The sequence below is a fragment of the Marmota flaviventris genome, chromosome 4, assembly GCF_047511675.1.
Source record: "Marmota flaviventris isolate mMarFla1 chromosome 4, mMarFla1.hap1, whole genome shotgun sequence".
NCBI classification, from domain to species: domain Eukaryota; kingdom Metazoa; phylum Chordata; class Mammalia; order Rodentia; family Sciuridae; genus Marmota; species Marmota flaviventris.
The window spans coordinates 26,300,492-26,325,560 of record NC_092501.1 but is presented as its reverse complement, the minus strand read 5'-3'; the positions used below and the strand labels follow the sequence as shown (position 1 = coordinate 26,325,560).

At 42.4% G+C, this 25,069-nt stretch overlaps 1 protein-coding gene and 1 non-coding gene across 2 annotated transcripts in view; one reads left to right on the top strand and one right to left on the bottom strand.

Annotated features, from left to right (window-relative positions):
* The window catches only part of Fbxw4 (F-box and WD repeat domain containing 4), an 86,831-nt gene that overhangs the window by 5,733 nt on the left and 56,029 nt on the right, over nt 1-25,069 (bottom strand). The window contains exon 6 of the mRNA XM_027929979.2: nt 8,565-8,630. Coding sequence (XP_027785780.2) covers nt 8,565-8,630 — 66 coding nt within the window. The remainder of the gene's footprint in view (nt 1-8,564; nt 8,631-25,069) is intronic.
* Nucleotides 9,140-9,212, top strand: Trnaa-ugc (transfer RNA alanine (anticodon UGC)). The gene has a single exon. It is a non-coding gene; the product is annotated as a tRNA-Ala (tRNA).

Genomic DNA, 25,069 nt, shown 5'->3' with positions numbered 1-25,069 from the left:
GTACTTAAAAGAAGGGCAATTCCAGTAATCAGCCTGACTGAAGGCCAGGTCCCTGCACAGGGAGGGGCATAGGGCCAGGGGCAAAGACAAAGTCACACCTGGGTGGTATATGTATAGATGGTACCCTCAAGAGCAGCCAGCCTGCCCATTGCCGCCTTTAACAAGGTGCCCCTTGCCATTCCAAATGCCATCAGATGCCCCATATTAATGTCCTGTGCCCGTGCAAGAAGATCAAGATGGGTTCCCAGCTCAGAGAGGCAGATAGGTCAGGCCATACCTGTGAACAACCTGATGGCCTTATGAGTGTGCTAACAAGTTGAACAGTGGAAAAGGGCACAAATTCCAGGTATAGATCAGCTCAAACAGGGCTTCATGATGGGGCACTGTTCAAACTGACATCTGAGCAGGTTTCCTTATGTGGAATATTCATGGAGTCAGCTTGAGCAAAGGCTCAGCGGGGAAATAAAGGGTACCTGTTAGAATGGGTGGAAAGCCTATTCTGCTCCTACCCTTATTGAGAAGGAAGAGATTTAGGGGCTTTAAGATGGAAACGAAAAGCATAATGGGAAACAGGATGGCCCTGGCCCAAAGGGAAGCAAGACACAGGGGATGTGCAAGAGTATGCTACATACAGGGCAATGGTATCCAGATGAGGACTCAATGCTCTGAAGTAGCCAAGTACCAAAACCCCCTTGCCCTACTTCATAGTCCTCAGAATGACTTAGGGCTGTAGCTGGCCCCTCTGTGATACCCTTCAGATCTGGGATCACCAGCCTCTTCATCTTTTTTTTTTTTTTTTTTAGGTGTAGATGGACACAACACAATACCTTTTATTTTTTTTTTTTTTAATGTGGTGCTGAGGATCGAACCAGGGTCCCGCCCATGCTAGGGGAGCCTTCTACCACTGAGCCATAATCCCAGCCCAAACCTCTTCATCTTGAAGCTCACCTGCCCACAGCTACTGGGGCAAGGAGGTATGCCCTGCTGTCAGCACCAATGCTAGCTCCAGTTCAAATGCCCCTTGACAAAAAAGTAAACCCACAGCAAAAGCAAGTCAACAGGGGGTAAGGGATGCCTGGCTCATCAGACCCACACAGACCTTCCAGCCACTGACAGGTGTACCCACACAATCAACACCTAGCACCTTCCCTAGGGCCTACTCAAGGGCCCTGGTGAAATGCAGACAGAGACCACCAGGCCTCAAGGAACTTTGGCATAGTTTCTTGAGGTCTGACAGGACCACAGGGCCAAGCTGGAGCTATTTCAGCTGTTGGCTATCACCAGAGTCTACCAAGATGGAGGTGTAGGAGTTACTGGCAATTGAGGGTTGAAAACTAGTCTTGAAGACCATTGACCATCAGAAACAGGAACCTCCAGCAGCATCTCAAGGTTGGGTAAAGGACTTCATTTTTATTATCTAGACAGATTAGAAATTCCCTGTCCTCAGGCCCTACTCCATAGAGCTCAGCTCTAGAAAGGGAAAGGGGGACAGCCAGGCCTCTTGCCACCTACACAATGACTGTGTGCTCTTCCACCCCACCCTGCTTAGTCCATGTGGAAAATAGTCCCTAGAGGTTTTGATGGAATGAAGGGCCAGGGGAGCTAGGAAGACACTGAAAGGAGTCTCCAATCACTCAGTGTGTAGGCTGCCCGAGGAAGGGTACCTGAGAGATGCACAGGTGTGAGCTATGGTTCCACAGATGGGAATACAGGATGCCTGCCCCTTAAAAGGTGTCCCAGCCCCCACCATCCTGAGGGCAGCCTAGATGCTCAGAGTATAACTGCCCCTGCAGGATGCCCCCTCCACTCAAGTCACAGCACACACATGAAAGAAAATCCAGGAGCTACTCAGGTTTCAGTGGTGACAAGTTAAAAGCAAAAAATCCAGCCAGAGCAGCACACCACCACCCGAGTCCTGCCGGCAATGCTGCTCCACCTTGCAGGTCGCCTGTCAGTCAGGCTTTGGTGTTATTGAAAGATCAAACTGGGTCCTGCCTGGTCATTACCTTAATCCTATTTTCTACATGGCTTTATTATCTGCTTGGGCTTCTCTGGGAAAGACAGCTCTGGAGAGTCATCCTGTCCATCCATTTCCTCCCACGGAAAGCAGGCACCTGCACCAGGGCATCTCTCCTCACTCCCTCAACCCCCACTGAGGATAGGAAAGATGTTTATACAAGTCCCAGTTCCTCCCAGAGGTGAGGAGGAGAGTCTTGGGGACTGGAGAGAAGGCAGTGCCAAGTGATGCCCAGGGGAGTCCTGCCACATGCAGGACCTACAGGCCAGCCAGGGGATGGAGTGGCTGAATCTTATCTGACTCCAGTAAGAATCAAGGCTGCAGCTGTCTCGTGCCCATTTTCATTTGGGTTCATTCTGGAGGCAGTAATGACCCAGTGTTTGTGGCTGGTGAGGTCTAAGGAGAATGACATTCGAAGAGTTGGTGCTTTAGAATTCCGTCCATTCCATAAGTCCCCTTCAAGGTAACCAGGCAGCTCAAAGACAAGCTAGTCTTCAAGATGATGCTGGGCCATGGTGGTACACCCAGCTCGCACTGCCCAGTTGTATGCCATCCTACACACAGACAAGTGATGATGCTAAGCCTAAAAACTCAGTGACATGACTAAATGAAGCTGGCTTTTGACAGAAGTGCTCATCTGTGACCCACAGCCTTCCTGGAAAGAACTTTTTTTTTTGTGCCACAAGGTCAGCAGTTTTCTTTTCTCTTCCACTGGTCACAATGTCACAGGTATTTTGAGGATTAAAAAGCTAGGCCTCCACAAACTCCAGGGTACTGGTGTGGAAACAGCTGTGGGTGGGGAGGAGGCGGGAAGGAGGACAGAGCTTGCACTGGTTGAGTGTCCCTGAGGTGGGGCACTTTTTTACAATAACTTTGTTCATATTCATTCTGTTAGGTAGGGGTAATTATTTTCCATTTTTTAAGTTCCCACTGTGGAAACTGAAGCCCAGAGCAGCTCAAGATCACAGACCTAGTGGAGTAGTTCTGGAAAAAAGCTCTGGCCACACAGCAAAGCTCCCTGCAGAGCTCCTCGCAGCTTCCAGGCCCATGACCTGGTCCTGGCGTGCTTCTTCCCACTAGGGAGGGCTCCTCCTAGCTCAGCTCCTTTTAGAAGCAAGAAGGACCAGGAGTGGCAAGAGCTCAGGAGTAAACTCATGGGAACAAGTTTCACAGGCTGTAGGATGCCAACATCTCAGAGGTCTGAGACCCAAGTTTTAGCTAGGCTGGTAATGGTACAACATGACCATTGGCTACACAAACAAAAGTAGATCTAAAATGAGGGAGGTGATAGCACCTGCACTCACCAACCACATCTGGTCTCCTCAGTACTCAGAGGGATAAAAGTGGTCCTAGAGCCAGTGTGATCCCCACACTATTCCAGCTATTCCTCAGACTTGTTCTTGTTTACCACACAATGACTCTGAGCCACACCTGCCCTCCTCCCTTGTGTTGCCAGTGTGTAGGGGAAGCTGGCTCTTCCCCTTGCCAGGGTGTGGTTTATAGTGAGCAATGGAACACAATTTTGGCTACTAGATGTGAGGAGAAGTCTGCTCAGGGGGTCCTAGCAAAAGCTTCTTCATCATAAAAAGGGGCCCAGGCAGGGATGTGTCTTCTTTCCGTCTTCCCTTTGAGTGTTGCCTTATGAGTTAGTGCAGCTGCTCTAAACAAATCTGAAAGGAGGGGCAAAAGCCACTGTGACCAGGGCAACATAGTAGAAAGCTGAGTGAATACTGTCCTTTGTGGCCTCCAACTACTGAACTTATCAACCCTGGAACCACCCAACCACCCAACTTCTGCTCCTTGTCATCTAAGATCATAATAATTCCATTATTGCTTGAGCCATTTTAAATTAGGTCTTTGTTACTTATAACACTATGGCTAATTGTTCTACTGTGTCCATAAGGAAAACCTGAAGAACCTAGATTTTTTTTCTTCTGAAAAAGAGGACCCTGGAAAAGCAGAACCAATTCAGACATCTACAGCCTATCCTTCAAGGGAGAGGTTCAGCTGCTGCTTGTCCAGGATCAAGCTCTAGGAAGCAAATGGCCTTAATGAGGGGTAAGCGTCCTAACACCCAGGGCAACCTGGAGATGCAGTGTTCTGTTTGGGGATGTACTCAGTTTTCCATCCCTGTTCTTGGATGACTACTAGAAGAGGATGTTATAGGAAAAACCATTTTTAATTAAAACATTTTGTATTACAAAAAAACTTTTGGAAAGATTAATAACAGAATGGACTTTTCAGAAAGAAGACCTTATGAACACTTCCCTAGGGAAGTGGAAAGAAAAGGAGAAGACAAAACTAGATCAACCAGAGGAAGAGACTGGCAAGAAACACACCTTCACTGCTACTGTAAATTTTGGCATTTAAAATTCAGGGCTAAAGCTACAGAGCCAGCCTCGGTGTCCATCAACAAATGAATGGATAAAGAAAATGAAATTGGGCTGGGGATGTGGCTCAAGCAGTAGCACGCTCACCTGGCATGCATGCGGCACGGGTTCGATCCTCAGCACCACATACAAACAAAGATGTTGTGTCCGCCAAAAACTAAAAAATAAATAAATAAAAATCTCTCTCTCTTTAAAAAGAAAAGAAAATTAAATATGTTATTTAAAGGAAAATGGATGGAACTTGAGAATATTTGGTTAAGTGAAATAAATAGGGTCATGTGTTTTCTCTCATATGTGAAAGCTAGAGAGGAAAAAGGAAAAGGAGATTTCATGAAATCTCATGAAAATGGAAAGAAGATCAGTAGAGTACAGGAAAGGGACCAGGAGGAGAGAGGAGGGAAGGGAAAAGGGAAATACTGGGAATGATATTGGCCAAATTATTGTTATACTGTGTGCATGTAAGAATGTGTAGCAACAAATCCCAGCATTATGTACAACTATAATGTACCAATAAAAATTGTGGAGAAAAAAAAAAAAAAACTCAGGGCTAACTGAAAAGTCTTTAGACTTAAAGGTATAATCAATAAGGAAAAAAAAGTCAATAATTTGGACTGGATCAAAATTTAAAACCTGTTCTGCAGAAATGCATTAAACTACACATTAAGCTATAGATTAGGAGAAGATATTTGCAAACCACTAATTTGCAAAGAACTAATGTCTAGAATATATAAAGAATGTACAAAAGTCATCAGTAAAAAAAGCAAACAACCAGTGGGCCAAGACATGGTCAGATATTTTGCTAATAAGCAGAACATGCAAATAGTAAATAAACATATGGAAATATGTTCAATATCATCAGCTACTAGCAAAACTGCAGTTAAAACCAAGATGAGCCAGGTATGGTAGTGCACACTTATGATCCCAGTGGCTTGGAGGCTGAAGCAGGAGGGTCATGAGTTCAAAGCCAGCCTCAGCAAAATGAGGCTCTGTCTCTAAATAAAATACAAAATAGGACTGGGGATGTGGCTCAATGGTCGAGTTCCCCTGAGTTCAATTCCCAGTACCCTCCCCAAATAAAAACCAGGATAAGATACCTATTATACAACAGCTAAAATAAAAAATAATGACAATATCAAATGCTGGTAAAAATGTAAAGAATCTCTCATACATTGCTGGTAGAAATGTAAAATGATATTGATACTCTGAAAAAGTTGGACAGAAAAAAACCAAACATACACTTATCAAACAACCTAGCACATTTATCCCAGAGAAATGAAAATATGCACCCACAAAACTGGAAATCCACATGTAGCAAAATGAAATTAAACCCCTTTCTATTACCCTGTACAAAATTAAACTCAAAGTGGCTCAAGGACCTAGGCATTAGACCAGAGACCCTGCACCTATGAGAAGAAAAAGTAGGAGCAAATCACATCATGTCGGCTTAGGAACGGAATTCCTCAATAAGACTCCTAAAGTGTAAGATGTAAAATTAAGAATCAATAAATGGGATGGTATCAAACTAAAAAGGTTCTTCACAGCAAACAATCAAGAACATGAAGAGAAAGCCTAGAGAATGGGAGAAAATATTTGCCATCTGCACCTCAGAGCATTAGTCTCCAGGATATACAAAGAACTCAAAAAACTTGACATAAAAAAAAAAAAAAACCCACAAATAACCCAATCAATAAATGGGCAAAGGAACTGCACAGACACTTCACAGAACAAGAAATACTACTGGTCAACAAATATATGAAAAAATGTTCAACATTTCTAGCAGTTAGAGAAATGCAAATTAATGCACTGAGATTTCGTCTCACTCCAGTAAGAATGGCAATTATCTGGGCTGGGGATGTGGCTCAAGTGGTAGCACGGTCACAAGGCATGCGTGAGGTACTGGGTTCAACTCTCAGCACCACGTAAAAAATTTTAAAAAAATAAAGATGCTGTGTCCACCTAAAACTAAAAAATAAATATTAAAAGAAAAAGAATGGCAACTATCAAGAATATAAATACCAATAACTGTTGGTGAGGATGTGGGGGAAAAGGTACACTCATACTCTGCTGATGGGACTGCAAATCAGTGTAACCACTTTGGAAAGCAATATGGAGATTTCTTAGAAAACTTGGAATAGAACCACCATTTGATCCAGTTATCCCACTCCTCAGCACATACCCAAAGGACTTAAAGTCAGCCTACTCTAGTGATGTGGCCGCATCAATGTTTAAACAACTCAGTTCACAATAGCTAAGATTTGGAACCAACCTAGGTGCCCTTCAACAGATGAGTGGATAAAGAAACTATGGTATAAATACACAATGGACTATTACTCAGCCATAAAGAAGAAGGAAACTATGGCATTTGTAGGTAAATGGATGGAACTGGAGAGCATCATTCTAAGTGAAATAAGCCAATCCTCAAAAAAACCAAGGCCAAATATCCTCTCTGATATGATGATGCTAATACACAATAAGGGCAGGGGAGGGAAGAATAGAAGTTCATTGTATTAGACAAAGGAGAAATGAAGGGAAGGGGTGGGGGAAGGGAATAGGAAAGACAGTAGAATGAATCAGACATAACTTTGCTATGTTCATATATGAATACCCAACCAGTGTAACTCCATATCCTGTACAACCACAAGACTGGGAAATTATACTCCATAACTTTATAATAAGTGCAAATACATTCTACTGTCGTGTGTAACTAAAAAGAATTTAAAAATTTTTAAAAACGTGCATCGAGGGCTGGGGATGTGGCTCAAACGGTAGCGCGCTCGCCTGGCATGCGTGCGGCCCGGGTTCGATCCTCAGCACCACATACAAACAAAGATGTTGTGTCCACCGAAAGCTAAAAAAAAATAAATAAATAAATTCTCTCTCTCTCTCTCTCTCTCTAAAAAAATGTGCATCCACATAAAAACCTATCACATATGTTTTTTTTAAATTTTTTAATATTTATTTTTTAGTTTTCGGTGGACACAACATCTTTATTATTTTATTTTTATGTGGTGCTGAGGATAGAACCCAGCGCCCCACGCATGCCAGGCGAGCACGTTACTGGTTGAGCCACACCCCTAGCCCCATGTTCTTAACAGCTTTATCTGCAATAGTCAAAAAATTGAAAACAACCTAAGTGCACTTCAAAGGATTGATGTTCTTTAATGGAGAAAGAAACTTGGGTGCATCCACACCATGGAACACTACTCAGAAAAAAAGAGGAAATAAGCTACTGATACATGCAGTACTTCCATGAGTCTCACAGAAAGTGTGCTAAATTTTTTAAAGAACCAGTCACAAAAGGTAACATACTGTGTGATTCCATTTATGTAACATCTTCAAAATGACAAAATTAGATGGAGAACACAGAAGTGGTTGCCAGGAGTTACAGACAAGAGGGAATGGTATAACTGTGAAGGGGTGGATGAGGGATATTTGTGCTAATGGAACAGATAGTTCTGTATATTGATTGTGGAAGTGAGCACATGAATCTTCACATGTAATAAACTGCATAGAATTACACATACATTCACAATTGAAATAAAGGACAGTGGATTGCATCCATGCCAATTCCCTAGTTTTGACATTATACTATATTATGTAAGATGTTAATGAGTATTTAAGTTACCTTTGTAACTCTATGCATATATAATTATTTCAAAATAAAAGTTTTTTTTTTTTAATAACAGAATGTTAGATAATCAGATGGGACAGTGTCAAGCCTACCAAAGCAAGGAATAAAACCTAGATGTATTTTAATTGTTCTGTATAATTGTTTTTATAGATTCTATAAACCACCTCCACAATTTCTTTTACAAAAATCACCTGAGGATAAATGGGATTTTATGTAATCATGTAGCCAGTAACTCCTAAGAGAGGATATCATAATTCCAAATTGTTATCACAAATTCCATATGAAATTATTTCCTTGTTACAAATTACTTCAATATTCTCCTCAATCTAACCCCAAATGACTCCACATCAGAAGGCACCACCATGGAGGTTGCCAGTAGGTTTCAGGCCAGAATCTTCTCTAGCCTCCTCCCCAGGACCACTTGGCAAACTGAGGCAGGGCTGGCTCTGCTAGCTCTTTCCTTTGCCTCCCCAGTTATTCCAGCTCCACCTCCCACTGGATGCCATGGTGGGCTCAGGAATCTTACCTGTTGAGGTCCCAGATTCTTAGGGGTGAGAAGTGCCCACAACAAGCTGTCCCTGTCACAAAAGAGCTGCCAAACAAAAAGAGAACAGAGTTAGATCTGGCTTGTCAGAACTTGTGTCGAAAATGGCCACACAGTGGAAAATGCAGGGCTTGTTTCCTAGTGGATGGTGGAGTTAATCCAGAATGAAAAGCAGCTGAGAGTGATCAGAGCAATCATGGGAAGACAGCTTGGAAGGGGAGGGCTGCAGACTCCCAGGGCTGCCTGGACAGAGGACCTTTGGGTTCAATCATAGCTGAGGGGCTGGGGTTGTGGCTCAGCTGTAGAGTGCTTGCCTAGCATGTGGGAGGCCCTGGGTTCAATCTTCAGCACTACATAAAAGTGAAAAAATAAAGTAAAGGTATAAAAAAAAAATCATAGATGAGCCTACTACTCACACTGGGTTGAGTGGTCTCTGCCCACCATAAAACAGACCTCTAGATGTTCCATTCTGGGCCCAAGGGAGCAAGCCTGTCAGGCTGCAGTTGTATGAACACAAGAGCACACGCCACAGCCCAGAAAAGGCCTCATGGGGGGCTGGGGATATAGCTCAGTTGGTAGAGTACTTGCCTTGCATGCACAAGTCCCTGGGTTCGATTCCCAGTACCACCAAAAAAAAAAAAAAAAAAAAAAGCCTCATGGGAACACACAATTGGAGGCTAGTAGGTGATGCCCTAGTTAGAGGCAGGGGTGACTGGAGCATTCCTGAATGGTTTAAGAAGTGAGGGAACCTGGCAATATGGGATAAGCACGGGCAGGTATAAATGTATCAAACTGAGAAAAGGACAAAGAGGAAAGGTAAGTAAATCCTACAGATAAGTTTATGCTAATACACAGGCTGGACACGTGAGGGATCAAGTGGTCAGGGGAGTGGGATGGGAGTCAGGAAAAGTCCTCCAAAGGTACTGTCCAAAGTTGCCAAGATGCAGGTGAGAAGTATGCTGGCCATGTTTTTCTAAGTGTCTCTTAAACCCCTAAAGACTCAACGTATAATCTGCATAGTTTTATTTTAAGTGGAGACATGAACTGTGTGGGAAGGGTCAATGTAATAAGCCAGGCTATCCATAGTGCTAGGACTAGAACTTGAACCTATGAGCCAGACCAGTCCTTTGTTTGAGAATTTGGCAGCAGCAACACACAAGGGATGGGGAGTTGCCTTCAGGAAACCTAGGCTTGAAAATCTAAGGCCAAACAGGAAAATTAAAAGCAATTGTGTCATTCAGGGGCCCTGGGGCAGGGATAGGCCATGTCTCTACTTGTCTTGTATGGGGCAAGAGAGACTGGATATACTAATGACACGTTGGCAATGTGAGGCAGGAGCCCATCTGCCCAGTCCAGCACCTGTGCTCTACTCCCAGGCCTGTCAGTGAGAAATGGATTTCTACAGGAAGGACTCTCAAGAAACCAGTGGCTTGGGCTGGACTGGGGAGCTGGCTGCTGTTGCTGATAAGGGAGATGTTAGGGCAGGCATTAGCCAAGCTGCTGATTTACCATCCAAATTGCAGGGTGGTGTGGCTTGTCAGTCCCAAGCTGATAACAAAGCCATATGAGACACCCTGGGGCCCTTGTGCCTCAAGTCAAGACTTCCTCCAGGGACATGCTCTATCATCCCAGCTTCCTCTTGACCTACAGGATTGCCAGCAGCCACTATACTGTAGAGCAGCAGTGCCAAAACAACCACTCCTGCCATGCCCCAAGCAACTCCCAGGCTAGGAAGCATCCACTGGACATTGAAGATCCAAACTACAAAATCAGGAGGTGTGGCCCTCACCTCCCTCCCACCATACTTTTCTCTTTTGGGTAATCTATTAATAATTGGTAAAGCCAATTACCTTAAGTTGGAAACATAATAGCCACTTGGAAATCATTGGAGCGGGCAATTGGGTTCTCTAAATTTTGAGGAGTAGGGACCAGGTGGAGGGTGCCAATGCAGACAGACATCTTAAGGAGGCCTACAGCAGGCCTCTGGTTAGCCACAGGCCTAAATTAGTGTCAAGGTAAGTCAATGGGGGCGGGGTGGAGTGTAGAACTTTAATTCTTGCCACACCCCCAAATCTGACCTCTCAGCAGGCAGGGTGGGGGTGGGATGGGGACGCCATACCCCTTCTCAGGGATTCCTGTCCTATACTCACCCATATCTACCCATAACCATCTGCCACTAACAGAAGAGCCCCTCACCTTCATATCCTATGAAGGGCTTTCTTAATTGCCTGGTCATAATACCTATCACCGTTTCTCTCTAAAAGCTATCCTTTCCTCTTGCCTAGCTACTGTGAAACAGGAAGGGAGATAAAGAAGAGTGTTTTCAAGGGACTTATGAAGACTTAAGAGTTTAATGAAATATAACACTCAGTAAAAAAAAAAAAAACTATGTGAGCAACAGTTTAGCATACCTTGAGCCAGATCCTGCTGGGGGACACCAGGACTCACATCCAAACCAGGGACTGCCTGGGGCACTAAGGGTCAGACTGCCTGTAGACACAATCCTGCACACCTAGAACTATTTCCCACTACTTGTGGCCATGCTTGCTCCCCACCCCACTCCCCAGTTCCTACAGTCATTAGGAAGAATGAGGTAAAAGCCACAGAGCAGCGAGATTCAAAATCGGATGATAAAAAAGGGTAAGCTCAAGTGCAGTGTCCCAGAGCTTGCAACAGACACGTGGGGCAGAAGAAGGGAAGGGATTCACTACTTGGGCAAACCCAAAAGATGTTTCACATCCCAGTGAGCCCATGAAATACAAGTCATTATTCCCATTGTAGAGAAAGGGAAATGAAGCAACAGCCCAGCTTCAGGGAACACGCCAGGATTCTGTGGCTGTACATAGAACCTGCTGCATACACGGTTGGCACCCTCCATACTGTCCAGAAAGGGTACTTTGAAAGGGGCTATGGGTGGGGTTTGTTCCTCACGGATGGCTCCATCACCCTCAGTTCTCTAAGCTCCACAGCCCTTGTGCCCAATGTAACACCGTGGTCTGGTCTCCTGCACCCTTGGCATCTACCTGACATCAGCACCTATTCTTTCCACATCCTTTACTGTGCTGGGCCTGATACTAAGCACGTCAACGGTTCAAGAAATCTGTAGAACTACAAAATGAAAACACATGTCATTCCTTCTATGGCTCCTCCTAAGGAACTGTCATGTGTACTTCAGAGCTCAGCAGTACATGACCCAGAGGAGGAACTTCACACAAATCTGTGGAATTGCACAGAAAGGGCCTTCCAGGGCCCAAAGCCAACATAGCTCAAGAAGTCAGTCATGTGGGCTGAGAAGGTGGTTCCACTGCTGCCTTTTTATTTATTTATTTATTTTTAAAAAATATTTTGTTTTTCAGTTGTAGTTGGACACAATATCTTTATTTTATTTTTATGTGGTGCTAAGGATCGAACCCAGCGCCCCACATGTGCTAGGCGAGCGCTCTACCGCTGAGCCACAACCCCAGCCCCTGCCTTTTTATTTTTTTGGTGATACTAGAGATTGAACTCAGGACCTTGCAAATGCTTGGCAAGGATTCTACCACTGAGCTACATCCCCCAGTCCTTTTTACTTTATTTTGAGACAGGGTCTCCAAGTTGCCCAGGCTGGCCTCAAATTTGTGATCTTTCTGCTTAAGTCTCCAGTGTATCTGGGATCACAGATATTACCCTGGGCCCAGCTCCCTTTTTTTTAGGTGGTGCTGGGGATTGAACCCAGGGTCTTGGGCATGGGAGTCAAGCACTCTACCAATTGAGCTATATCCCCAGCACCAGCTCCTTCTACTTCTTGAAGGAATACCCCCAAATCACCAAATACTGAAATCTGAATGACACCTGACTGTTACACATGGTTGTGAGAGAAATCCCTCATAAGAACCTCAAAAGAAATACTAACAGTATCTAAAACCAGTGTCAACACACATCCATACATGCTCACGCAAATACAGGCACTCTCTTAGCCAGATGGTCCAAAAGTCATTCCTTTTTGGACCAGAAATTCCTTACCTAAAGCCAGTTTTCTACAATTTCTCATCCTGTCACAGATCTTCTCCAGATTTTCAACCTACTGTACTTGTCCCCTAGCTCAAGCTCAGGTGAGCCTGGCATCACAGATGCTATCACAGCCCAAGAAGTAGACACAGAAGTCCTCACATCAAGAAAGACACCAGGACAATTAGGGATTCTGTATATAAGTTGAAGAACAGATGGTAACAAGACACTAAAAGAGGAAGAGGAAGGTGAGAGGGAAAGTAAAATGAATTGGGCATGGAGAGACTGAAAGGAAAGTAGACTGTCACTGCTTTTGCATCAGTTTAGGCTGTTTTAACAACACTAGTACAATCAGCCCTGCATATCTATGGGTTCTGCCTCCATGAATTCAACCAACCATTGGTCAAAAACATTCAGAAAAAAAAAAAAAAAAGATTGCATCTTTACAGAGCATGGCTTTCTTTTCCTCAACTATGTGAGCTGGGGATGTAGCTCAGTTGGTAGAGTGCTTTCCTTGCATGCATTAGGCTCTGGGTTCAATCCCTACCACCACACACACCCCCCACACCCCCCCCCCCCACACACACCAAAAAAAAAAAAAAAAACCACAATATAACAACTATTTACATAACACATTAGGAAATAATCTAAAACTGATTTAAAGTATATGGGAGCCTGGTGCAGTGGTACTCACCTGTAATCCCAGAAAGTCAGGAAGCTGAGGCAGGAGGATCACAAGCTCAAAACCAGCCTCAGCAATTTAGCAAGACCCTAAGCAACTTAGTGAGAACATGTCTCAAAAAATAAAAAGAGCTGGGGACGTGGCTCAGTGAGAAATTGCCCCTGGGTTCAACCCCACTACCAAAATAAATAAATAAGGTACATGGGAGGAGTACATGGGAGGATGTACATGGGTCACATCCAAGTACTATGTCATTTTATATAAGGAACTTAAACATCTGCAGATTTGGGCACTGATGGGGAGTTAGTATCTTGGAATCAATCTCCCAAGATACTGATGATGACTAATTTATGGAGCACCTACTATTTTCAGGCACTGAGTAAGTGTTTCAAAAACATTATTCTACTTAATCCTCATAACATTCATTTTACAGATGAGGAAACTGAAGCTTAGAGAGGTAATGAAAATTGCTCTAGCTCACACAAGTAGTGACCAGTAGGACTGAAATTGGACTCTGGCCAGTCTGGATTCTAGAGCCCAAGCTTTCATATCACCACTTACCACTCTTATCTGGGCTACAATTCAAGTCTTATTTGTGTCCCAACATTATATTGTGCATAATGCCTAATATATTGAAAACTCAAATGCTTATTGAATGAATGAAGCAACAAACAAACAAATGATTTCACCTGAAGAAGAAAGAAGAGCCTGGCTTGGAGACACAGTGGCAGAAGTGGTGTGATCAGCGGCTGTGCCCGTGGCTGGCCTGGAGCCGCCCAGCTGGCCCAGGCCCCAGCAGCCTCTGAGCCTGGGCTGACACACTTTGGCAAGGGAGGCCACCAGAGCTGTCACATCATTCACCAACATGCCCATCAAGTGTATTCAGTTCTCTTTAACCCGCATTGGCATTTTAATTACTGTTGGGTAAACTAATTTGTACAAATGAAGGCCAGGCTGCCTAATAGAATATGCAAGCTCTCTGACCTCTGACAGGCACTGACACGAGATACAAAGGCAGCCGAGGAAGGCTTTTTATCTGAGCCTTATTACTCTCTATTACTCCAATTAGTCAGGCTCCACTGCTCCTAATTGGAGGAAAAATTGCAATTAAATCAATTTTTGATGGGCTGCAAGTGGGCTCCTGAACCGCCCTGCTTGTGAAACACTGATATTATAGCAGCAAAGGTCACAGGCCTCATCGGCACCTGGGGGCCCCCCGATTTCCCTTGGCCCCCTCCTTAAATACCTCAAGAAAACCCCTGCCCCTCTATCAGCTTGGCCAGCAAGGGTGGAAAGGAGGGAGTCATTAGAACATGTCAGGTCTCATTGCTGCTGCCACCATCTGCTAACCTCTGTCTCTGACATCATTACAACGGGTAAGTCCCGAAGCATGAATACAGTGCGAAGGTCACACAAACTGGCGAGGGGAAGCCAGGGCAGTGGCTGCAGTGACAGCACAGTGAGGGAGGGACCAGTGGAGGGGGAGCAAGGGTCAAGAAAAGTCAGGAAGAGGAAAGATAGAGGCGGGAGCCGGTGAAAGTACGAGAAAGCTAGTGTCTGAGATTCAGGCCCACAGGGTACCTTAGGCACCCAGGAGGAAGGAAACAAATGTGCATTGGGAGGGAAAAAAAAGAGACAAAGAAATCTTGTTTTTCTCACACAAACACCCCCCACCTTGCAGCCAGGGGTACACCCACCCTGAATGCATCCACAGACCTGGTAATGGAGGCCCAGAGCATGCAAATAGGGCCCACTGTCCACAGTGGCATGTAGAAGAAGAGGGGGAATTCCAAGAGCTAAATACAACTTTGTTCATCAAACTAAAGGACAGTAAGACCAACAGGCCTGTCTGAAGGTTGAATGAGTAAACTTTAAGACAAACAGAATCCCCATTTCACACACAACTGGCATACAATAACCTCAAAGACAGGGTGCAGGCAGAAAATATACATTCAGTTTAGCCAACTTCATGGATGACTGGGCCACAATCAGGTAATTGGGGAAGGAGGAAATCCCTTGCCTTCAAGGGGCCAAGACCAAAAACATGGGAGATAAACAATGATTATTCTACTCAACGGAATATTACAAGGTCATTTAAAATGATGTTCCTGGGCTGGGATTGTTGCTCAGCAGTAGAGTGCTCGCCTAGCGCGTGTGAGGCCCTGGGTTCAATCCTCAGCATCACATAAAAATAAATAAATAAAACAAAGGTAGTGTGTGCAACTACAACTAAAAAATAAATAAATATTAAAAATAAAATAAAATAAAATGATGTTCCCAGTGATTACAGGCAAGGTAATTATGATGTAATAATATAAGAGAAAAAAGCAGGGTCCAAACTGCTTTATTACAACTATTTTTAAAAAACAGTTTGTGCAGTCAGGCGTGGTAGTATACACCTGTAATCCCAGCTATTCGGGAGGCTGAGGCAGGAGGATCACAAGTTCAAGACCAGCCTCAGCAACTTAGCAAGGCCCTCAGCAATTTAGACCCTGTCTCAAATTTTAAAAATTAAAAGTGCTGGTGATATGGCTCAGTGGTAAAGCACCCCTAGGTTCAATACCCAGTATTAAAAAGCAAAAAAAAAACATCCTGTGCATAGAAAATGAAAGAGTGGGAGAAAACACTAAAATGCTTAAAGTAATTGTGTTAGGGCAAAAAAGTGATAAGTAATTCTTTCCTCTTTTTTCTTTTCCAAATCTTATCTTTAATGAGTATTCTGTACTGATTTTTAAAGAGAAAAACACATTATTTACATTTTGTAAGAGAAACCACAATGTAGTAAACACTCCTGTCGAAATTCAGGGCCCTCAAGAGCAGGCAGACTAGATAATGAGCTGCCTGCTAGAGCCAGTGTCAGCAACGTCCACCCTGACACACCTTGGGCTGAAGCAGTACCCAAGGTCAGGTCAGGAAGCCCCTGATCAGAAGGCAGGAACTCCACTGGCCTCTCCTCTCAACGTGGCCCTGGCTAGCAGGGAGAAGACTGACTCCTGATGTCTACAATTGGGAAACCCTGAACTACCTCTCTCTTTAGTTACACACACAGGCCTCAGACCTCTCTCAGGCCAAGACCATCAAGGACAGAATGGTACAAGAGGATTCCTAGAAGATTAGGCCTGGATAGAATGGCTGGAGCTCCTGCTGCTTTACTCCTCACCCCACTGTAATTCTAACAAGGCAGGCCCAATAAAGGGCCCCAGGGAGGATGTGATCCCACAGCTGGGAAGTGCCTACAGGGAGACCAATGGTAAAGGATAAAAGATCCTGGCCCAGGATAGAGAAGAGGTGGCTTGGGGCAGAGGCTGTTCTTCCCAGATGCACTCACTCCACTCAAGAATCAGAAACTTGAGCAATGGAAGGATGGAATTAATAGAGAGGGGAAAACATTAAGAAAAAAAAAAACAAAAACAAATCCATTACAGTGGAATGACTTATGCTCATTTGATCTTTGAATTTAACAAGATGGGCTGAGGGCTTCAGGGAGAAGAGTTTCTAAACTATATTTTCCATTATATGGCACTGAAACACATGCAACTGCTTGCCCTGTGTGCTTCTGAAAGAAAAAAAATGGCAACGTGTCTCAGGGCTAAAGGAAACAAACACTAACTAGGGCAGACTTCCTAAGAAATGACAATATGATATTCACAAAATTAGATACCCAAAAAGAAGCATGGAAAAAGACTAGCTATACATGGTTATTATTTGCAGACAATATAACTGTTTATCTAGAAAACGTAATAGATTCAGTGAAAAAAAGAAATTCAAACTAATCCCAGAGTTGAATGAGGTGGCAGGAATGTGGCATGCAATAGCAGAAAGGAATACAGGCATGGATTCTTGGCTCTGCACCTAGTTACTGGGTCATCTTAGGCAAGTTATTTAACCTCTCTAAAGTCCAGTGCTATGGGTTCAAAGTGTTCTGAGTGTCCCCTAAGGGTTCATATCATGAAATTTAATCCCCATTGTGAGATATTCAGAAGGTGGAAACTTAACCCAAGTATAGCATTTAGAGAGGAAGCCTTTGGGAGGTGATTAGAATTAGATAAGGTTATCAGGGTGGAACCCCCATGACTGAATCCTGGAGGCTTTATAAGAAGAGAGAAAGACAGACAAACACACCAGAGGAAACACAATGACCCAGCTGCATGTTCCAGTCTCTTGGAATGCAATGCCCTGCACCACCTCAGGACTCTGCCAGCAAGAAGTCCATCATGAGATGTGGCTCATCAACCCTGTATCTCCAGAACCTTGAGCCAAATAAACCTCTTTTCTTCATAAAGTTACCCAGCCTCACGTATTTTGTTATTGTAAGAGAAAAATGGACAAATACACCTAGTTTCTTTATCTGTAAAATAGGAATGACAATAGTACCTAGACATACACTTGTAAAAATTCTTGGGGATAAATGCTTGGAACAGTGTATGGCATATCACAAACACCCACAGACATACAAGCAATAACCAATTAAAAAATGTAAATATACATTCACGGAAAGAATTTTAATACTTTAAAAAAGTAAGAAAAGGCCAAGAGGCATAGTGGTATAAGCCTGTAATCCCACTGACTTGGAGGATCATGAATTTGAGACCAGCCTCAGCAACTTAGTGAGACTTGGTCTCAAAAAATAAAAAAAGAAAAGATCCACATGCAAAACACATAAGACTTTACTAAAGGACACTGAATAACTGGAGAAATGTATCATGCTCCTAGATAGGAAGTCTCAAGATTATGGGACAGTCAGTTCTCCTCTAATTAATCTACAAACTCAATATCATCTTATCTAACCAATTTTTTTTTAAAAAATCTTTATTTTATTTATTTATTTTTATGTGGTGCTGAGGCTCGAACCCAGTGCCTCACACTCACGTGCTAGGCAAGTGCTCTACTGCTGAGCCACAATCCCAGCCCCATAACCAAGATTTTTTTTTTTTTAATATTTATCTTTTAGTTTTCGGGAGATACAACGTCTTTATTTTATTTTTATGTGGTGCTGAGGATCAAACCCAGAGCCCCGCGCATGCCAGGCGAGCACGCTACCGCTTGAGCCACATCCCCAGCCCCAAGATTTTTTATTTAATCAATTGATTCTAAAATTCATCTGGAAGAAAAGTATAAAAATAACCCAGGCATATTTGAAAAAGAACAATGAGAAAGTTACTCTACCAGATCAAAAGATAGTGTAAAGCTTACTATGCTAGAGTAAACAGATATTATATAGAGTAGACTATATTCACGCTAGACAGATAGATCAATGGACCAGAATAAAGAATACAAAGCCACACCCATGTATTTGTGGAGAATCAGATCTTAACTCTGATCTTCAGAGACAGTGGATAAAAAATGAAACCAGTTAACAAATGGTACAGATTATTGAATATACATGTGAAAAAATAAAATGAAATTAGAGCCCTGCCTCCAGGAGATGTTAATTCCAGATGGACTTAGGAAATAAACTTTTTTAAAACTCTATGAAAAGCCATGAAAGTTATAGGAAAATATTTTTATAATCTCAGAAAGGTATTAATCTGAGGCTATAAAGGTAAAGTTGATAGAATTAATCTGCAAGTAACAGAAATTTCTACACAACAGAAGACATCATAATCAACCAGCTGAAAGGCACTACCATACATATGAAATAGTCAAAAAATTAATATAATCCAGATTGTATAAAGAGATATTATAAATCATGGGGGAAAGTAGCTAAATGGGCAAAAAAAGTGAATAAAAATTTTATAGAAAAAATATGCATTGCCGGCTGGGTAAGGTGATGCACACCTGTAATCTCTGCAGGCTCAGGAGGCTGAGGCCGAAGAATCACAAGTTCAAAGCTAGCCTCAACAACTTAGTGAGGTCCTGTCTCAAAATAAAAATATAAAAAGGGCTGGGGATATGGAGAATCAGATCTTAACTGTGATCTTCAGAGAAAGTGGATAAAAAATGAAACCATTTTTTATGGCTCAGTGGTTATGCTCCCCTGATACAAAAAAAAAAAAAAATTACTTCTATATAAATGTTAGAATAGTGTTAAACCTACAGTAATCAAAGGATTATAAATCAATTAAAACAACAAAAATAATCACAAATCCTTACATACATACTTGGTGCTGTTCTAAGAACTTTCCATAGAGTTCATTTAACCTTCAAAATATTCCTACATATCTGATAATATTTTTCTAGCTATGATAATGGTATTATGATTACATTTTAAAAGCATCACTGTCTTTCAGAGGATACACTAAAATATTCGTAGAATATTTTATTTACTCAGAAGTTATATTTACTCTGATATTTGTTTTAAGATAATATGGGAGAGTCTGCTGATATTGTTACATTTTTAATTGCTTAAAGAAAAATTAAGTCCTATAAGGGTTAAGATTTATTCAAGTCTTCATTTGTTCTAAAGTCTCTTTTTGGTTTGTAACTCTAATTAAACAAACTAAAAAAAAAAAAAAAAAGATAAGATGGAGGAGATAGTATGGAAGTACTGATGAAGCAAGAATAGCCAAGGGTTGGAAATTATTTTATTTTTGTATATTTTGAAATTTTCTATAATCAAGATTTTTAAGGTCACTATGATGTATATACTATCAATATTATCCCCTTTTATGAATGAGGAAATTGAGGAACACAGAGGTTCAATAAACTTATCATGTCACACAACTAGGAGGAAGGGGACTCACCTCTTAATCATTATTCTATACCCACTCCCCAAATCAAATATTGTTTTTTTACCTTTCAGAGTAGCAAAATTTTTCAAAAACTTGATATTAATCATTACTTACTGATAAATGAGAGAAAATGGGTAACTGTACACACTATTTGTGGTTATATAATCTGACAGAATAAACTAGAGAACAATTTGGCTGCATCTAAAATTTGTAAGTAAGCCAGGCACAGTGGCACACACCTGTAATCCCAGTGGCTTGGGAGGCTGAGACAGGAGGATCATTAGTTCAAAGCCAGCCTCAGCAAAAGCGAGGTACTAAGCAACTCAATGAGACCCTGTCTCTAAATAAATACAAAATAGGGCTGGGGATGTGGCTCAGTGGTTGAGTGCCCCTGAGTTCAATCCGCAGTACCAAAAAAAAAAAAAAAAAAAACTAGCCAGGCATGACACTGCATGCCTGTAACTCAGCTATTTGGTAGGCTGAGGCAGGAGGATAACAAGTTTGAGGTCAACCTGGGCAACTTAGTGAAACCCTGTCTCAAAATAAAAAACAAAAAGTGCTGGGAATGTAGCTCAAAGGTAGTGTTCCCCTGGGTCCAATCCCTAGTACTACAGGAAAAAAAAAGAAAGAAAAGAAAAAGAAAAACTTGTAAGTGCATTTTCCTCTCAATCCATGTCCCTTCTCAGTATCTTTCCTAGAAAAATACCTGAACATATGCATCACTAGGCAAGTACACAGATGTTTCATGAGGGTTGTTTATTATAGTAAAACACTGAAAATCACCTGAGTGTCCATCAATAGAAGTCTGGTCACACACAGGGTGCATCTATTTTACTCTGATCTAGAATACAGCAGTTAGGTGCATCTATTTTACTCTGATCTAGAATACAGCAGTTAAAAGGATGTAGTAGACTAGGTGTTAGACATGGAAGGACTTTTGAACCCCACAGGGAGATGAGGAATTCAATTCACAGGCACATGCATAATGTGAATCTGAAACAACATAAAACCATGTGTTTGTATGGGTAAATCTTACATATTTATAAGATTACATGATGTTCACTGCTTGCTTCAAATAAAAAGATCTGGAGTGAAATACACCAGACCTCCTACAAAAAAAAAAAAAGAAAAAAGGTGTATGGGGAGGGATTATAGGTAACTAATGGGGATTTTCATTTTATAGTCCAAATATTTTAAATTGTTCAGATTTTTTAACTCTTAGAATATATTCATTTATTACTTCTGTAAAAAGTAAAATAGAAATAGGGGATTATAAGAAGGATGATAGGGCTGAAGTTGTAGCTCCAGTGGTAGAGCGCTTGCCTAGCATGTGTAAAATACTGGGTTTGATTCTCAGCACTGAACATAAACAAATAAATAAAAATAAAGGTCCATGACAACTAAAAAATATTTTTTAAAAAGGAGATGATAATAAAATTATTCATTCTGAAGTAGCCAGGGATGGGTCAAAATGATGGAACACGGAATAAAATGTGATTCTGAATATCACACAAACCATGTAGCCTTTGGCTACATGCTGAACCTGACAGACCCTTCCTGTGCCTAATCAGCTTCATAAGTGGCATAGACCTGGGAGAAGATGATATGAGAACTCCAGAGTCCCTGATGCTCTAACAGGGCTTTCCCCCAAGCTGCTTCACAACCAGGCTCAGCATGAAGAAGTAAAGAAGGTTCTTCAAATAGGTGCCCTTCTGAACTCCCTGGTGAGCTGTAAAGGTTGAGACCTGGCTTACCTTGCACAGTACCCAGGTGCCCCACACTGATACTCCAATTATTGCTGCTGCTATGTCCAGCTAAGCCTTTCATCAAGATGGAAGGAATAGGAGGAGTTGAAGCTGTCACTCTTAGACCTGGTCTAATCACTGCACTCCACCCCACCCACCACCCCCATTATCCTGAAGGCTATAGGAGCTAGGGGACAAGAGAAGGGAAGGAATACCATGGAGCTTGAAAAAAAAAAAGCAGGGCCTGATAAGCATCATAAATTATATACAGCAGGGCTATAAAAGTAGATCCATGACAATAAGATCTACTGTATCTATCTGTGTACATAGTAGATAAAGCCTATTCCTTAAGGGAAAGTTCTGTTGGTAGAGGAGAGCTCCACTGGAGAGAAGAGCTGCATTGGAAAAGGAGAGTTCCACTAGAGAGGAGAGCTCATTTTAAGAGGAAAGCTCCATTTGTAGAATGCAGCAGCAAACCAATATGCAAATCCAACAACATGCATGTGTCAACTATTTCTCTGTACTGGGAGATAACGGGGTCCCCAGAGTCCTTGTATTGGCCACATTGACTGAGGCTTATTTTGCAGTGTGAAAAAAATAATAATAATAATCAGGCTGGGGACAGCAGAAAAGGTCCTTTTCTGCAAGATTTTCATTACATGGCTTTTCAGGAAGATCATATAATCAAGGAAGTTCCTTGGAACTCCCCTTTTTCCAGGTTAGTTAGGAGTACCAGGAATCTTTTTCTTTCTTTCTTTCTTTTTTAAAGAGAGAGGAGAGAGGAGAGAGGAGAGAGGAGAGAGAAGAGAGAGAGAGAGATTTTTAATATTTATTTTTCAGTTTTCGGTGGACACAACATCTTTATTTTATTTTTATGTGGTGTTGAGGATTGAACCCAGTGTCCCGCGCATGCCAGGCGAGCGCATTATGGCTTGAGCCACATCCCCAGCCCGCACCAGGAATCTTGACCTTGGACTTTGTTCCTCCCCAAGATTTCTGTTCCTCTTGACAGTGGCACTGAGGAGGGGAGAGGCAGGAGTCCCTATCTTCCACCTTTTTCTGGAAGATAAGCTATATTCCTGGAATCTAATTCCAAATCATAGAGCCTGCCAGCCTTTTTCCTTTAGAGGAGGCCTGGTCAGGTCAGGCCTATGCCATCCCAGGACTTTGTTCCAGTCTCTCTGTCCCCAGTCCTGGGCTGGTGCTAGGCCACTACTCACTCATCCAACCTTATGCATCTGCAGCTGGGTTCTTTCCTCAGGGCACATCACATTAGGAAGATGGCACTATTTTTTTGGTACTGGGGATTAAACTCAAGGACACTTACCCACTGAGCCACATCCCCAGCCCTATTTTGTATTTTATTTAGATACAGGGTCTCAATGAGTTGCTTAGCACCTCGCTTTTGCTAAGGCTGGCTTTGAACTTGGGATTATCCTGTCTCAGCCTCCCAAAGGATTACAGGTGTGTGCCACTGCACCTGGCAATGGCACGTTTTCCTAAGGGCATACAGAGGAGGAATCCCTAATCACCCGACTAGAAATTAAAAGAGAAGGAGATTTAAATCTGTAGTGTGACTGTACCTTCCAGACATAAATATAAATATATATATATATTTTTTATTAGTTGTTAATGGACCTTTATTTATTTATATGTGGTGATGAGGATTGAACCCAGTGCCTCACACATGCTGCTAGGCAAGCGCTCTACCACTGAGCCACAACCCAAGTCCCCTTCCAGACTTTTTGAAAGTTAGTAGCCAGCATCTTTGATTACAGCCACTGTATTCACCTGGAGGCCTGACCAAGACATAGGGCATGGTAGGGTGTGGGGCCTTTACCACCTGTGCTCTTGGTATACACATATGTATGCACTGGGAAATTACAGTCATGGACCAATCACTTTGGGATTGAATGTCATGGAGTAATATGGCCTTTATGAAAAGTGTACAGCTACTGTTGTCTGACTTACATTCTCCCCCCATATATGTGATTCAAGAGAGATGTTATGCTCTTAGATGACTTTCCCTCACTAGCCACAGTTAATTGATTAAGGGGTAGATGACTGGCCTAGGATTTTTGGAAGCTAATCATGGTCTATGACTTAAACACTGGATTGCCAAATTCAGGAGTTCGTGACTGTCTCATGGAATAAGCTGATCAGTTGGGGAAAAGGAAGGAGCCAAGATCCAAAAAGAAACAGAGACAGGACAAAGTCCCCACAGCACTGTAGCGTTTGATTCCAGCTATTTCTGAGGTCCACTGTCTTTGAGTTCCTCCTTCGGTCTTGTTGTTCAGTTTTCCCCCTTAGATTTCATAAGTGTAACCTAGTTTTAATTATGCTAATTTGAACTTGTCACTTACAACCAATTTGTCCTGACTCATACAGAGCCTCTGCTAAGCAACTGCTAGACATTCACCTAAATGAATGTGCCACTAAAAAATGAGAAAAGTGCTTTGCCAGGCGTCTACTGGTGACCTGGAAGCCTGACCAAGAATAGCTAACCTTAACCATAAAATCAATAGTTGTTGAGCTGCTAGGAGAGCAGATGGAACTGAGTAGCATAGACTGATTGGCCTGGGGCTTCAGAAAAGCTATGAGGGGTTCTCTCACACCAAGACCCAAGAGCAGCACCAGGAAACATCTACCTTCCCACTCCAGGAGGGCTGGACAGGCAGTGTGGACAGCAGCAGGAGATGGGAATAGAGTTTTCTAGGTACAAAGTCCTGATCCTTGGACTCCTTTTCATGGCCTGACAAGAATAAAAATTCTACTAGAAACCATGAGGCACAAAGTTTGGTCCACACTTAGACCCTTCCATTCTCATCAAGTGCAGTGCTGGCATCTAAGAAGTAGATGCTTTAAAGACACTTCCCACGTGATCATCTAAGTCAATTGAAAGCCAATTGAAAACATAACCCTAACAGTAATGATGATGGAAAACATGGAGGTTAATTTTACTATTTTCTCTTTGAGTATAAGAAATTTTTCAGATTTTAAAAGTTTAAAAATATATATACACAGTTAAAGTCAACCAACTGCAATCTTTTTTTAACCCCAAGCAACTCTCCTGTTGCAAGGGTGTGTGTGTGTGTGTGTGTGTGTGTGTGTGTGAGAGAGAGAGAGAGAGAGAGATAGAGAGAGATACTGGGATTGAGTTCAGGTGTGCTCTAACACTGAATTACAGGCGTGTACTCTTTTTTATTTTTCGAGACAGGGACTCGCTAAGTTGCCCAGGCTATGCTAGAACTTGGATTCCTCCTGCCTCAGCCTACTAAGTTGCTGGAATTATAGTCATGTGGCACCATGCCTGGCTTACTCTCTTTTTTAAAAAAAATAAATTTGGTCCCAGATCATAAAGACATTTGAAGTCCTAAGTCAGAAATTATATATGAGAAAACC